Source organism: Urocitellus parryii, chromosome 1 (genome assembly GCF_045843805.1).
Source record: "Urocitellus parryii isolate mUroPar1 chromosome 1, mUroPar1.hap1, whole genome shotgun sequence".
Classification (NCBI taxonomy): domain Eukaryota; kingdom Metazoa; phylum Chordata; class Mammalia; order Rodentia; family Sciuridae; genus Urocitellus; species Urocitellus parryii.
In genome coordinates, this window is record NC_135531.1 from 169018695 (window position 1) to 169034558 (window position 15864).

At 54.4% G+C, this 15864-nt stretch overlaps 1 protein-coding gene across 1 annotated transcript in view; it reads left to right on the forward strand.

Annotated features, from left to right (window-relative positions):
• The window catches only part of LOC144249108 (obscurin-like), a 119831-nt gene that overhangs the window by 41513 nt on the left and 62454 nt on the right, over positions 1-15864 (forward strand). The window contains 15 exon segments of the mRNA XM_077791302.1: positions 1057-1332; positions 4666-4945; positions 6117-6427; positions 10393-10668; positions 11835-12113; positions 12232-12389; positions 12391-12499; positions 12650-12919; positions 13675-13941; positions 14186-14372; positions 14374-14450; positions 14631-14743; positions 14836-14989; positions 15174-15335; positions 15424-15528. Of these exon segments, the coding sequence (XP_077647428.1) occupies positions 1057-1332; positions 4666-4945; positions 6117-6427; positions 10393-10668; positions 11835-12113; positions 12232-12389; positions 12391-12499; positions 12650-12919; positions 13675-13941; positions 14186-14372; positions 14374-14450; positions 14631-14743; positions 14836-14989; positions 15174-15335; positions 15424-15528 (3024 nt within the window).

A 15864-nucleotide genomic window follows, 5' to 3' on the forward strand; every position in this document is an offset into this window, starting at 1 on the left:
CACAGCAGCCCAGGGCAGCCCAGAGCAGGACACAGCAGCACACAGCAGCACACAGCAGCACACAGCAGCACAGAATTGCCCAGAATTGCCCAGAGCAGCCCAGAGCATCCCACAGCAGGACACAGCAGGACACAGCAGCCCAGAGCAGCACACAGTAGCCCAGAGTAGCCCACAGCAGCCCAGAGAAGTCCAGATCAGGACACAGCAGGACACAGCAGCCCAGGGCAGCGCAGAGCAGCCCACAGCAGCCCACAGCAGTCCACAGCAGCCCAGAGCAGGACACAGCAGCCCACAGCAGTCCACAGCAGCCCAGAGCACCCCAGAGCAGGACACAGAATCCTACAGCAGCCCAGAGCAGGACACCACAGCCCAGAGCAGGACACAGCAGTTCACAGCAGGACACAGCAGCCCAGAGCAGGACACAGCAGCCCAGAGCAGGACACAGCAGCCCACAGCAGCCCAGAGCAGGACACAGCAACCCACAGCAGGACACAGCAGCCCACAGAAGCCCAGAGCAGGACACAGCAGGACACAGAAGCCCCGAGTAGCCCCAAGTAGGACACAACAGCCCACAGCAGGACACAGCAGCCCAGGGGAGCCCAGAGCAGAATATAGCAGCCCAGAGCAGCCCAGAGCAGCCCACAGCAATGCAGAAGACATCGGCAGCGTCTACCTCATGGGGCTAAGGAGAGTGGGTGGGAGCCAGAGCAGTGTAGACACACCCAGAGGGATATTGGGCTGGCCCTTCCAGACCCTCCCCAGAGCTCATGCCCTGCATAGTCCTGGGGAGACTCTTCCTGGTCTCCAAGGGGCGGGTGCTGTGTCCTTAGGGAGGAGTCTGAGTGTCACAGTGTTCCCACCTGGTACAGCCCCAAGCAGCAGGTACAGGCTGTGTCACACACTGTGGTCCCTTGTACTGAGGATGCTGGACTTGTCCAGGGCACGAGCTGGTGTGGCCTGCAGAAGGGTCTCTCCTCAGCTGTCCAGCCAGTTGCCCTTCCCCAGGTGGCTTCCTGGACAATCTCTGACCTGTGCGTCCCTCCCCTCTGTCCGCAGAGCCCAAGGCTGTGTTTGCCAAGGGGCAGCCAGCATACAGTGAGGTGAAGGCCGATGCGGGGGCGAGTGCCACCCTGAGCTGCGAGGTGGCCCAGGCCAAGACAGAGGTGACATGGTACAAGGATGGGAAGAAGCTGAGCCAGAGCTCCCAGGTGCGCGTGGAGGCCTCTGGCTGCAGGCAGCAGCTGGTGGTGCAGCAGGTGGGCAAGGCGGATGCTGGGGAGTACAGCTGTGAGGCTGGGGGCCAGAGAGTCTCCTTCCGCCTGGACATCACTGGTGAGTTCCTATGGGACACTAAGTTGGCTTGTTTGGAGGTGATGACTGGCTGTACCCATGGCTGACCCAGTGGTCTTTCCACTTGACTTCCCCCAACTGCTTACCCCATCTTCCCCACTCCATGGTCAAGCCTAAGGCTGAGCCGGGGTTACTGGAAGGGAAGACAGGAAGGACAAGGGCCCTCTGTGCCTCAGAGGCTTGGTCATGCCTGGCACCTACTCAGAGCTGTCCTGATATCCCTCCGGGTCAAGGACTGCATCTCTACCAGGCTTTGAGTTCTGAGGTAGACCGACGTCACTGTCCAGGTTGTGAGGGTTGTGACTGAGCTTGATCTGGAGGTTCTGGCAGCTCCAGAGACCCACATCCAGCTTCTGATTTTAGTGTCTTTGACCCTGATGAGGGGGAACCCAAGCTCTGGTCGTACTAGGAGTTATCTCAGGGTTGACCCACAGGTTACCACGTAAATTGTACCATATATTTTTGAAATAAACTACTCTGTTCATGATCATCCTTCTAGAGAATAGAAAGGGGATATGTGCCCCCTGACTCATTTTATATAGATGGTATAATACTGACATCAAATCTGGTGAAAAGTGCATTCAACTTTGCAATCACAGGCTCATCTCAGATGGATACCAGGGCCAAAATCCTGTGCAGAACACTGGCAAACTGCATGGGGCCCATACTGAGAGCACAGCACACACTGGGTGAAGATTGGAATCCAGGACACAAAGTTGTTTATTGATCAGAACATCAACAAATCAGTATGATTATGGCTTGAAGAGACCATGAGAGAAAAGGCATGAGTCCCCTTCAGAAGATAGAGTGCCGGGTTTCAGTTCATGACTAAAATGCTCAGGGGTCACTCCAGGGAAACTGGGATGACTGGATTGTGCAAAATAACTACACAAGAGATACAAATATCTTTTTCATTGGGGTCGCTGTGACGGCTCCTCTGACCTTAAGGGTCTGCAGGAAGAGAGAGAGAGAGAGAGAGAGAGAGAGAGAGAGAGAGAGAGAGAGAGAGAGAGAGAGCACACTCTGACCCCTTTTATTAAGGAGAAGTGATTCAAATGAAGCAAGGGGTCAGGTTTCAGGGGTCTGAGTCTATCTTCCTGATGTCCACTGTCAGCAGGTTGACTGACACCTGGATAGGCCACAGCCAAGGGCACAGTAAGAGAAGGGGACACACATAAGGCACTTCCATGGAAGATTCTATCCTAAACAGGGCAAGGGGTTATATTACAAAGGAACAGATGAGTATAGCTCCACCCATGGGGCTGTAGCAAGACACACCCATGCATGAGACACCGACCCTCGGACCCAAGAAGGGTCGGGAAAGCTCTGCCACATTTCTTCCACTGAGCGCCTCAGCACCCAGCTGGGGAGTATGACTCAGTCAAGTGCAAGGTTGGTCTCCCACAATAGAGAATGAAGTGCTCTATAATGTTACAGAAAATGTGGCACTGGAGAGAGACAAGCTATGCTTGGAGATGTAAACAGCAAGATTCTTTCAGCTCCTGTGCAGGCTCGACAGAGTCTTCTCTGAAGGCTGAGCTCTCCCTTTTGTTCTCAGCATCTTAATACAATACAGACTCCTGGGTTTCAAGACTTCCCTCATGCAAGTGGCCTTGCTCCCTCCTCGATCTCCAGGCAGCTGCCACAGCTGCTGAGCAAGCCTGATTACAGAAGCAGAGACTTGCAGACTGCAACTGTTTACACAGAGAGACCCCTCAGGAAGGAGTTGCTGCTGCAGTAGAAGTTTGACTTCTTGCCTGAGAGACATAGTTTAGCTTCCTTTTGTGTTTAGACCTTCTTAGGCTGGGGTGTGGCTCCATGGTGGAGCAATCGCCTGCATGTAGGAGGCCTATCAGGTCCCAGCACTGCAGCAAACCCCTGCTCTGGTAAGAAGAGGAGCTTCCTAAGCCCTCTGTGGAGGGCACCACAGCAGCAATCGCCACCCTTTAGCATAACTCTGAGCACTTCCCTTTTAAGGACAACAGGGCCACATGACAGTGTGTCCAGCCTCATGTAGATATTGAGGAGGAATATCAAACAGAGACTCACAGCTTGGGTAAAGTGAGCGTAGATTCCACAGAGGCGGTGGTCAACACTTCTGTCTGTAGATGGGCTGCAGAGTCAGAAAGTAACAGAACTACCATAGCATCTCCAGTACCATGGTTGTAACTGCATGCAGAGGAAGCATATTTAAGGCCTCAGAGGACAAATTAGTAAGTATGTTAGGGAGACACAGAGGTGACACGAGTCAGTGTTGAGAAATGTGTAGAAGACAGAGAAACGTCTGCTCCTGATGATCCACAGAGTTCTTTTTCAGGGAGTGTGAAGATTGTCAAGTTGAGTCCAAAGGCCAGGTGGAGATACCGTACCATGGACAAAGAGAGAACATTCAATCTGTCTAAACCCAGAAGTATTCTTCAGCCATAGTACAGAAGACACCTGGGCACCACAAGGGCATAGAGACAGGGCCAGAACAGCGCATGGAGCCCAGAGACCTGAGCATCCTCAGAGCACCTTTTACCATGGCAAGGGTGTGGGGCACAGAAAGAGGATGGCTGTCAGGTGAGTGGTATGGAGGCCTCAGCCACAGGTCTGCATGGAAGAGAATGGAAGTGACGTCTCCCTCTCTCCACACACAGTCATCAATTGGGTGCGTCAGATTCCCACCTGTAGTAGAACCAGCTCTTAGCAGGTGGTGTGGATCGTGTATGACCCCAGGGTAACAGGTTCCTACACAGGACATGATGGTGCTGCCCACAGAGGCAGATCAACATATGTCTCCTGAAACTAAGGACTATTATTGAAATATGTAATGAGCCCCAGGACAAACATGAAGGAGAGCTCACGCTACTGACTACTGAGTACGAGTCTCAGCAGGGAGACCAAGCACCATTGGCTAGAAAAGGAAAAGCCTCAGCCACATGGGCCTCAGGATAAGGCACAGGAGTGGCCGAACATCACCAGAGAAGCTGTCAGGCTCATAGCAGGCAGGAGCTGGGTGACCCAGCAGAGCTCATGCCCTGCACGGTCCTGGGGGGACTCTTGCTGGTCATGGTCAGGTGCATAATCCCCAGGGAGGAGCCTGTGCAGAAAGCTGTCACAGTGTTCCCACCTACAACAGCCCCGTGCAGCAGGGGCAGGCTGTGTCACACACTGAGGTCCCTTGTGCTGAGGGTGCCTTGCTTCTACAGGGCACGAGCTAGTGTGGCCTGCAGAAGGGTCTGTCCTCAGCTGTCTAGCCAGATGGCTTTCCTCAGGTGGCTTCCTGCCCTGGACAGAGTCCCTGACCTGCATGTCCCTCCCCTCTGTCCCCAGAGCCCAAGGTGGTGTTTGCTAAAGAGCAGCTGGCACGCAGCGAGGTGAAGGCCAAGGGGGGGGCCAGTGCCACTCTGAGCTGCGAGGTGGCCCAGGCCCAGACAGAAGTGACATGGTACAAGGATGGGAAGAAGCTGAGCCAGAGCTCCCAGGGGCGCGTGGAGGCCTCTGGCTGCAGGCGGCAGCTGGTGGTGCAGCAGGCAGGCAAGGCAGATGCCAGGGAGTACAGCTGTGAGGCCGGGGGCCAGAGGGTCTCCTTCCGTCTAGATGTCACAGGTGGGTGCTGCTAGGGCTGGGTGAATGGAGGGAGGGTGGTAACTCTAAGGCACCTGTGGCAGCCTAGGCTCTGTGAGGCCTGTGTCCTTCCTAATCTTGGACCTCAGCATCTGTGGCCCAGCTCTGGGTGGAGTTGGGCACTGGGAGTTGTTTGTACCTGGGGAGTGTGTCCTGCAGGGGCAGGGGCTCCCTCTACCTGCCTGTACCTACTTGCTGGGCCCAGAGCTCCAGAAGCCCTTGCTTGGGCCCTTTGGAATCCTGCATGTCTATCCCTTCTTGCTTCCTTATCTCCTCCCCTCCGCACTGTGACCTGTCTCTCAGGCTGGGAAAGTGCCACCTATGGCTGGGAACCTTGCTCCTGATAGCCAGACTGGTGCTGGGCTCTCTCCTGATAGGTCCAGGATGACAGGTGTCTGCTGATTGGCCCAAAGTGGCACATAGCTCCCTACAGATTTTTTCCACACTGGCATTGAGCTCTCTGCTGATTTGCTGGCAGTTGGCTGTCTGCTGATTGGCCCACAGTGGCACTTGGCTGTCTTCTGATTGGCTGGCACTGAGCTCTCTGTTAATTTGCCCCATCTGGTACTGAGCTGTCTGCTAACTGGCCCACACTGTTACTGAGCTCTATGCTGATTGGCTGGCACTTGGTTCTCTGCTGATTGGCTTGCACAGGCTCTGAGGTCTCTGCTGATTGGCTAGCACTGGCAGTCTGGTCTCCTGCATTCCTTTGGTAGCTGTGGCCAACAAAGATGTGGGTTTCTGGTTTGGTGCTCAGGTGGACTTCCCTGCTATGTCTGCCTCCTCCTGCTTTTGTACTCCCTGCATGGTGGGAGAGCTGGGAAGTCACTGATGGGCTGGGGTCCCAGGGAGGAGAAGGGTCATGGTCTATTCCCAGCAGCTGGGAGGGTGTTGGCATCAGGAGGTAGGCCTGGCCTGACTGTGGTGGCCTTGTGGGCTGTGACAGTGCAGTTACCTGCAGGATCAGAGTGGATCAGGAAGTGATTAGGGCTCTGATGAGGACAGGCTGCCCAGCTGTCTACTCACCAGCCTTGGAGTTTGCAGCTTGGGTCATTTGTAGGATAGAACTTAGGCATGGCCATGCAATGTTCTGCTCATGATGGACACTCTGCTCAGCCATCCCTGGGGTGTGCTTGGTCTGTGAGACTCTTCTGGAGTCCCTGACCTATGTGTCCTTTCCCTCTCTACCCGGAGCCCAAGGTCGTGTTTGCCAAGGAGCATCCTGGACGCAGCGAGGTGAAGGTCCAGGTGGGGGCCTGCGCCACTCTGAGCTGTGAGGTGGCCCAGTCCCAGACAGAGGTGACATGGTACAAGGATGGGAAGAAGCTGAGCCAGAGCTCCCAGGGGCGCGTGGAGGCCTCTGGCCGCAGGCGGCAGCTGGTGGTGCAGCAGGTGGGCAAGGCAGACACTGGGGAGTACAGCTCTGAGGCTGGGGGCCAGAGGGTCTCCTTCCATCTGGATGTCACAGGTGAGTTCTTGTGGTTCTACCGTCACTGTGTTTGGAGATGAAGGGGAGCCTTGCCAGTGCCCACAGTGCCCTGGTGTATTTTCCATCCATGTCCATGTCTGTCCGTCTCCTGAACTCACACCTGTGGCTAAGCCACTGGGTGTGAGAGGAAGTGTGTGAGGAGGCCACAGCTGTGTGCTGCACTTGGCGTGTCCACCTATGATGTCGATCTCATATTCCCATAACCTGTCCTGACCCAGCAGTGTTAGTCTTTTCTGGACTCTGCTCTTCCCTGGTACTCAGGGCTGAACCAACGAGGGTCCCTCTCCGGAGTATACCACAGTTCCTCCAGGACTCACCCAGCCCCCCAGACGCTCTTCCTACCAAGAGATTTTTGAGTTTGTTGAACCAACCTAGGAAATCCCAGACACTCAGCCAGATCAGGATTTGACCAATGCTGACATGGGCTATGGAGGGTCAGTTGTGTAGGTGTTCTTGAACACTCTTCCCTTCTTTCCAAGGACTCCGACATGCTATCCCTCTGTGGACACGTGCTGTGCTACTCACAGGAGAGGCTGGAATCCTGTTTTCAAAGCAATTCATGTTTTGTGTTATTTTATCTCTTTCTCTCTCTCTCTCTCTCTCTTTTTTTTTTTTTTTTTTTTTTTTGTGGTGCTGATAGACAAGTGCTCTACTCTGAGCTACATCCTCAGCCCTAGTTCCAATATTCTGGACCAGAATTCCCCTTGGTTCAACTTAGCAACTTAGAGGTAGAACATAGTTCTTAAAAAAATGTAGTTCATCAATATAGTGCTTTGGCACAGTTGGTGAGGCCGGATTACTATTTGGCTAGGCTGTTCCCTTTTCCTGGGGACTCTGTGTCTGGTTCCCTGCTGATTCATGGAGCCTGCTTGTTAGGAGAGTTGAGCTTCCTGTCAGTGTGGGCATGGTCCACAGGGATACCACATAGCATCCCCAACCTGCAACCCCAGATGCTCCCAAGGCAGAGGCTTTGTGCTGACATGACACCACAAGTCATGGGCTCCACATTGCACAGCTTCACTTCATATACAAAATTATTAAAAACACTATATAATCACCTTCAGGCTCAGTGTTTAAGGTCTTCATGAAACATAAATGAATTTTGTGGTTAGCATTGGGTCTCATCCGCAAGAAAGCTCAACATTTGTCTGCAAAGATCTTGAAATCTTTTTTTTTTTTTCAATCTATAATTCAAAGCACTTCTGGCCCAGGCATTTTGGAAAAGGGATTCTCAACCCATATTTGGTCTACATACCAAACCCTGTAATATCTATTTTTGATACATTATTTTAATAAGCATATACATTATTTTATGCAACCAGATTTGAAAAGTTTTGATAAATTATCCAGTTTCTTAAAGACTAAATAAAAACTGACCCAAGAAGAAATAGAGAGCTTACATAGTTCTCAGGGCTGTTAAGAGTGGAGCCTGGAGGAAAGCGGCTTTTCAAGGGGCAGTAGAAGCCAAGTGGCTCCAGTGGAGAAGTCCCCACATGTGCTGGAAGTGAACTCTCCTGTATCCAGGGAGGTTCCTGTAGAGAACAGAAAGGGGTGCACTTTTAAGACTCACTTACAGAAGTAGTAACATTGGTACTAACACCAAACCAAAAAAATAGGAGGAATTCATATTTTAGGTCAATCTGTTGTCAGTATCACCTGAACAAAGATTTAGCAGGCTGAATTCAGTAATACATTAAGAGAATCAGAATGCTAATGGACTTCTTCATCCAGGGATACATGACTGCTTAACATTACAAATATCAGGAAATCAACATGAAGCATTATCATTTCTGATTGAAAAAATGTCATTCATCAATATAAGTGCAGAATAAAGTATTTGACACTGTAAATTCAGAAGAAATGTTTGACAAAATGTATCCTCAATCATACTATAAAATTCATTTGTCTTAAGATTTGTAAAGCAGTGCAAAAGATGTAAGTAGAAGATTCTTTCTCAATTTAGTAAATAGTTTTGTACAAAATTCACAAAGGGAAACCCTGAGAGTGTCTCTGAGAGCAGGAACCTCCCAAGGCAGCAGCTGTCACTGGTGAAGCCACAGCGCATAGCATGGTTAGGGAGGAGAGGAAACGAGAGGCGTGAAATCAGGAAGAAGTGAAGGTTACAGATGGTATGATTTGTCCAAAAGCTAAACCACTGGCTCAGTAAGATCTGAGACATTCAAGTGCCATATATAAAAACAATATAAAGTAAGTGTGTCACAGCACACTAGCAATAAGTGATTTGAAAAGGACCCCATGAAAGATCTGAAAGAGCTTCAAAAGTGCTGTTAGTAATTTCAAGCCTGATAAAAGACATCAGAGACCCTGTGTGCTTTTTTGAGAGATGACAAAGATATACATAAATGGACAGAAATATGTGGAAGGATCAGGGATGCTCTGTCCCAGTCAACATCTAAGCAAGTGTGTTTTGGGATGGGGTGCAGAGGTGAGCTGACACAGAGACTTGTGCAGAGGTGGAGTCCCAGTACCCGGTCTGCATTACCTTTTCCCACTCTGCACACGTGTGAAGAAAGGATGGCTCTTCTGTAACACAGGGTCGTGTGAGCACAGGAGGGTTCCTGTCTCACAACCTGAGAACGAAGTGTGCACACGATGCTGGGTGAGAGCTCCATAGTAGATTTATCAGAAGCAAGGCCAGCTCCCACAGCCTGGAAGGATCCCCAAGCGCACTGTGGGGACCCTCTGTCCAGGAGTCTTCTGTCCAGGAGTCTTTATACTGCTTTGATGAGGAATTAACCTTTGACTGGAGAGTTCACGTGACTGTTGTCTTCCTATGACTCAATTCAGAGTGTGCAATTTTAACTTCTTATTCCAACAGTGGGATGGTGTAATGTGTTTGTTAACTTGAATGTTTCTTGTTCTCATTCTTTAAAACAGAAGAATTGCCTAGGTTCAAAGCAGCTCCTTGGCACTGACCAATGTTGAGGTCATCAAGAAACCTGGGGGAACAGCAGGAAATGTGGGCTCCAAGCGCGAGTAGAGTCTTCCAGTTAGGAGCCAAAACAAAATAGAACCCAAGCCATGAGCTGTAGCCTAGGGTTTGAATCTGGGGTGGTGGGACCCCATTCTATGAGGTCCAGATTTCTATTTGCCTATGTGTCTCCTGCCTTACTTTGATAAATGGAGCTTTGAACATTTAACCACTTGAAAGAATTAGACCAGTAACTCACAGCTTATGGGGTAAGTTCAAGATGGGTTGGAGAATTCAGTGCAAAAGTCAAACCATAAACATCTGAGATGATGGTGTGTACTTTATAAGGACCTGAGGAAGGAAAACTTTCCTGCATAGAACCCAAATGCACTCACCACAAGAGCGAGGTCAACATATTTGATCACATTAGAACTAAATGCACTGACTCATCAGAAGACTCTAGGCACTGTGGAAAGATGGGAAGACGTTCACATCGTAGCAGTGGTCAGATCTCAGGCATTCATTATACAAAGAAGCTGAAAGTGAAGGGAAGAGGACAATGCTACTAGGCATGGAGTGGAAACTGTGGACTGACACCCAGGATGAGTACATACTGGTGGCTAACAGGAGTGGCTCAGGCTTCAGAGGAGCTGCCAACATGCTCAGATCAGGAGGAGCTGGGCTCTGCCAGGGCCTTGCCCAGAGCTCATGCCCTGCATGGTCCTGGGGAGACTCTTCCTGGTCATTTACAGGGGGGTACCGTGTCCCCAGGGAGGAACCTATGCAGGAACCTGTCAGAGAGTCCCCACCTGGAACAGCCCCATGCAGCAGGGGAGGGGGCTGTGTCACACACTGTGGTCCCTTGTGCTGAGGGTGATAGGGCTTCTCCAGGGCATGAGCTAGTGTGGCCTGCAGAGGGTCTGTCCTTAGTTGTCCAGCCAGATGTCTTTCTCCAGGTGGCTTCCTGCCCTGGACAGAGTCCCTGACCTGTGTCCCTCCCTTCTGTACCCAGAGCCTAAGGTGGTGTTTGCCAAAGAGCAGCTGGCACGCAGCAAGGTGAAGACCGAGGCGGGGGCTAGTGCCACTCTGAGCTTCAAGGTGGCCCAGGCCCAGACTGAGGTGACATGGTACAAGGATGGCAAGAAGCTGAGCCAGAGCTCCCAGGTACGCCTGGAGGCCTCTGGCTGCAGGTGACAGCTGGTGGTGCAGCAGGCGGGCAAGGCGGACGCTAAGGAGTACAGCTGCAAGGCCGGGGGCCAGAGGGTCTCCTTCCGCCTGGACGTCACAGGTGGGTGACATCCTGAAGGACGGATGCTTGCCTGACCAATTGGGGCAATCAGTATTTACCTTCAGGGCTCTATGGCCTTGTGCATGTTGGGGCCCTTGAGGGACCACTTCCTGGAGCTTCCAGGTGCTGGAAAGTCCTTGGGTCAGAGCACCTAGTCATTTCCGCACATTTCTGGGTCTCCTGCCCAGGTTCCTGTACCTGTCCACCATAACCCTATCATAATTCCTGTGATTGAGGCTGGGGCACAGGAGGTGTAGGAAGCTGTTAGTGCCCAGAATTGGTGGAAAGAGCTCCTCCCCAGCTGGAGTCTCCGTCTAGGCTAAGGCCCCCTGCATGCTGGGATTCCAGCCTGGCTGTCAGAAGTCTTGGCCCCAATGTCCTCTGCAGATCCTGGCTCTTGTCTTGATCCTGGGGGTCCTGACAGTCCAGCTCTTCTGAGGTGGGCACTGTGGGATGGCACCCTGCCCGCTGCACCTCAGTCTCATTTTCAGCCCCCTTCCCTTTCCTCCATAGCCCCACCCACCCATGTGGTCCTCTCCGCACTCTGTGGGCTTGGCATCTGTTGAACACACAGTACTTCTGTCAGAAAGGCTGGCAGGAGTGTCCCTCCAGGCTGACACCCTCCCAAAGAATTCCAGCAGTGTTGATGCAGAGCATCCCACACCAGACTTCTCACTGTAGCAGTCTCTGTCCTTGACTGTGCTCTTGACCACTCACCCACCAGTCACTGACTCTGCAACCAATGCTCTATCCGAGTGCTCCAAGGGCAGGATGGGAGGGCCTTTTTGGCCTCCCTGGCCCTCTCTGCTCTGGTGCTCTCTCTAGTGCCCAAAGTCAGTCTCTGCTCTTGGGGTTTGACACCCACACAGTTTCCTTGGGCTGCCTTTGAGGATGCCACCCTCCCCGCAGTTGGGGGAGGCCTGATCTGGACTGCTAGCTGCCCTTTCTCCCTGTGGTATCCATTTGTGGGTGGATTTCTCTCTGAAGGGCAGGACCTTGGGTAAAGAGCTGGTGGACCCAACCTGGTAGCAACTTCTTCTGGCCATCCTGTATGACCCTGAGGACCCTAAATGGTGGCCCTTAGGTGCTGGCCCGACAGAAGCAGTGGTAAAGGCTAGTGTGGAGAGTCCTACACCTTCATGTCAACTGACCTCCCCCAGAGCCAGCACCTGAGTCCCAAGACCTGGAGAGATCTGGCCGCAGGGAGCCTCTGGTGATCAGGAAACATGAGGACATCGTCCTGACAGCCACGCTGGCCACACTCTCTGTGGCGGCAGTGACTTGGCTCAAGGATGGTGTGGAGATTCGGCGCACCAAGCGGCACCAGGCTACCAGCCTGGGGGACAGGCACACCCTGACAGTCAGAGGAGCCCAGGTGCTTGACAGTGCAGTCTACAGTTGTCGGGTAGGCACGGAGAGTCAGGACTTCCCAGTGCAGGTGGAAGGTGAGCTCCTCCAGGACCACTGGGCCTGCTGCACCCACCTGGTGCAGCCACCCATAGCAGAGCCCTGTGGAGCTTGGGGTACGCAGGGGAGCTGATGGACATCCCCTTGTGCTTGCAGAGGTGGTTGCCAAGTTCTCTAGGCCTCTGGAGTCCATCACAGGGGATCTGGGTGGCACAGTGACCCTGGCCTGTGAGCTGAGCCCACCACAGGCAGAGGTGGTATGGTACTGTGGGAGCACGCAGCTGCGGGCGGGCAAGCACTTCCAGATGGCCGCCAGAGGGCACCCTCCGCTTGCTCACAGTGTCGGGCCTGCGGGAGGAAGAAGCAGGAGAGTATGTGTGTGAGAGCTGTGATGACCGCACCAGCGCCCAGCTCAGTGTCCGTGGTATGCTAGGTGGGTTGGGGGGTGTAAGCTGGGGATGGTAAGGGGATAGGGCAGTGGGCCACCTTCCAGCAGCTTCCCTGAGAAGGTGTGAAAGGGGTGGATATCTTCACAGAGACACTCCTACCTCCTCAAGCAGACCTTCCCCTGCAGTGCCCCGCGTGGTCAAGTTCACATCTGGGCTGAGCGCAGTGGTTGCAGAGGAGGGCTGCGAGGCCACCTTCCAGTGTGTGGTGTCCCCCAGCGATGCAGTGGTCACGTGGCACCGAGACGGCAGCCAGCTGCAGCCCAGTGAGAAGTTCCTCATATCCCAGAGTGGTGCCAGCCGCAGCCTGACCATCTCTAGTGTGGCAATGGAGGATGCGGGCCAGGTCACAGTGGAGTCTGAGGGCGCCACCTCTTCAGCTGCCCTCTGGGCCAGAGGTGAGCTTGGGAAAGGGACCTGTGGGGCAAGCAGCTCCCTGCCACAGACTCCCCTGTAGGCTGGTTCCAAGGAGCTGTATTGTTCCTGCAGCCAGCTAGTCTGGCTGACCTCAAGGGACCCAGAACCTGTCCACCAGGGGATGGAGGTGACTTGGGTAACATGAGGAGCTGGGCACCTTCTCCCTAGAAGGAAAGATACCATCCTGCAGATGCATCTGGTGGGGAAGGGCCAACTGAGGTTGAGGCACTCAAGGGAGACTTCCTGCAGGAGTCGGGGCCCAGCTGATCTGGTGATGGGAAGGTGAAGGGAGTGAGGCTGGCAGCTGGTAGAGGCAGAGGCAGGAGACGGGGAAAGCTTTGAGAGCCAGAACTTCACCTGAAATAAAGTGGGAGCCATGGCAGGTTCCTAAGTGAGGGAGTGATGGAGACAAATGCACTGGGGCGCTCACAGAGCAGCCTGGGGTGGGGAAGCCCTCTGGAGTCTGCTTTTCATTCCTTTACACAAGCACATGTTCTTGGTTGTAGTAAAGTGCAGGGATTCCAGTGGCTCTGATGGGCACCACCCATTTGCTGGAGACCAGATACTGCTGGCCTTGGGCCACACTTGGTAGTTCCAGGCACTAGGGCATGGCACGGTTGTTCCAAGCTGGGAGGCTGGGCAACGTAGGGACCTGGTGGGGGCAGTGCGGCCATCTGGGTTATGGGCGGGCTGGCCCTGGGTGTCTAGGATGACCTTGGCTCTTGCGCCAACCCAGAGGCACCTGTGCTGTTCAAGAAGAAGCTGGAGCCGCAGACCGTGGAGGAGCGGACCTCTGTGACGCTGGAGGTGGAGCTGACGCGTCCATGGCCCGAGGTGAAGTGGACCAGGAACGCCGCAGTCTTGGTGCCGGGGGAGAATGTGGAGATGCAGGCGGAGGGCACACGCCTTCGCCTGGTGCTGCGCAGCGTGGGCTTTACCGACCGCAGCTTTTTTGGCTGTGAGACACCAGAGGACAAGACCCAGGCCAAGCTCACTGTGGAAAGTGAGTGGCGCTGTGCTGGCTGGGGCCTGGGGCGTCGGGAGGGGCGGGACATCGGGAGGGGCGGGCGCCACCTTCTCCCCGAGGGGCAGGTCCTGGGGTGTGGGCCGATGGCCGCTGGCCTCTGCTCACCTCTGGCACCTCCTGGGGAAGCTGGCTGTGCTACCCTGGGGTCCCAAAGCTGGCTGGTGGAAGGGCAGGGCTCTGGGTACAGCGGACCACTGGCGCCTCTCCTGCATCTCCACAGTGCGCCAGGTCCGGTTGGTTCGGGACTTGCAGGCAATGGAGGCAAGAGAACAGGGCACAGCTACTATGGAGGTGGAGCTGTCGCATGCCGAAGTGGAGGGTACCTGGACACGCTACGGACTGCGGATGCAGCCAGGGCCTAGGTGCCATGTGGCTGTGCACGGGGCCAAGCACATTCTCAGTCTCGGAGCTGCAGCCACAGGACAGTGGGCTAGTGGCCATCAAGGCGGAGGGCGTGCACACGTCTGCCCGGCTGGTGGTCACTGGTGAGTGGGTGGAGGTAGCAGGACCTACTCCAGAGAGGCCTGCCTCCTTCCCCAAGGTGGCCTGGGAGGCAATGGGGACATTGAGGACCAGGATGTGTGACTTGAGACAGCCAGAACTCCCTATCACCTGCCTGGGAAGCACCTTCTAGACCATTGATCACCTTCCTCCTGTCTTCCCAGAGCTGCCTGTGAGCTTCAGCCGCCCACTGCAGGACATGGTGGCTACCCAGAAAGAGAAGGTGACCCTGGAGTGTGAGCTGTCCCATCCCAATGTTGATGTGCGCTGGCTGAAGGTGCTTCTCTCCCACTCCTTTATGTCCTCCCTGCCTCTCACCAGTGGCAGCTGCCCTCCACCAGTGCCTGACCAGGCCTCTTGGTTCCACAGGATGGTGTGGAGCTATGGTCAGGCAAGACCATGGGCATAGTGGCCCAGGGTACCTGCAGAAGCCTCATCACTTACCGGTGTGAGATGAGGGACCAGGGCATCTATGTGTGTGACACTGGTGAAGCTCAGAGCTCTGCTTCTCTGAAGGTGCAAGGTGAGGCTTGGACAGGTGGAAAGGGCAGGGCCTAGGATTGTGAGTGCCTCCTTGCGCACCTGCAGCCTGCAGCCAGGTGCTTGGCTGCCTGTGCCCTTAGCTCTCAGCAAACTGGAGCCCTGGGTGGGAGCACCAGGATGGCCACTGTACCTGCAGGCATGGCTGGGTCTTGCTCCCTCCTCAGGCCGAAGTGTCCAGATTGTGCGGCCCCTGGAGGACGTGGAGGTGATGGAGAAGGCAGGTGCCAGTTTCTCCTGTGAAGTCTCCCATGACGAGGTGCCTGGCCAGTAGTTCCCAGAGGGAATTAAGCTGCGGCCCAGTGACACTGTGCATATTCACCAGGAAGGTGCGTGTGGGGCAGGCTGGCTGCAGGTGGGGTAGACCTGCCCCCAGGCTGCTCCCTTCATTCCAGGGCTGGGGGCTTTTGTTCCTAGGAAGGACATACACACTCATCTACCAGAGGGTCCTGGCAGAAGATGCAGGGGAGATCAAATTTGTAGCAGAAAACGCAGAATCGGGAGCCCACCTCCGAGTGAAAGGTGAGTGGAGTGTGGAGAGGGGGGGACTAGGGTGTAGGGGTGTACGGGGTATGTGATAGCCCCGCCATCCCAAACCAGACAGCTTGCTGGGACTGGGACAGCAGTGGTCAGGAGGAGGAACGGGAGTGTCACATCTTTTACAGGAAAATGTGGTCGCAGAGGGAGGAGCAACCTGGGGAGTGTGAGGACTCAGGGTCTCAGTGAACTCTCCCTCCTTGGGTTGTAGCCATCACTGGAGAGGAGGGTGTGCACTCCAGCAGGTGGCGATGTGGCCTGCCAGGGCAGGAGAGGTGGGAGGGTCTGAGGTTGTGGGTGGGGGTGAGTGCAGGATGGGGG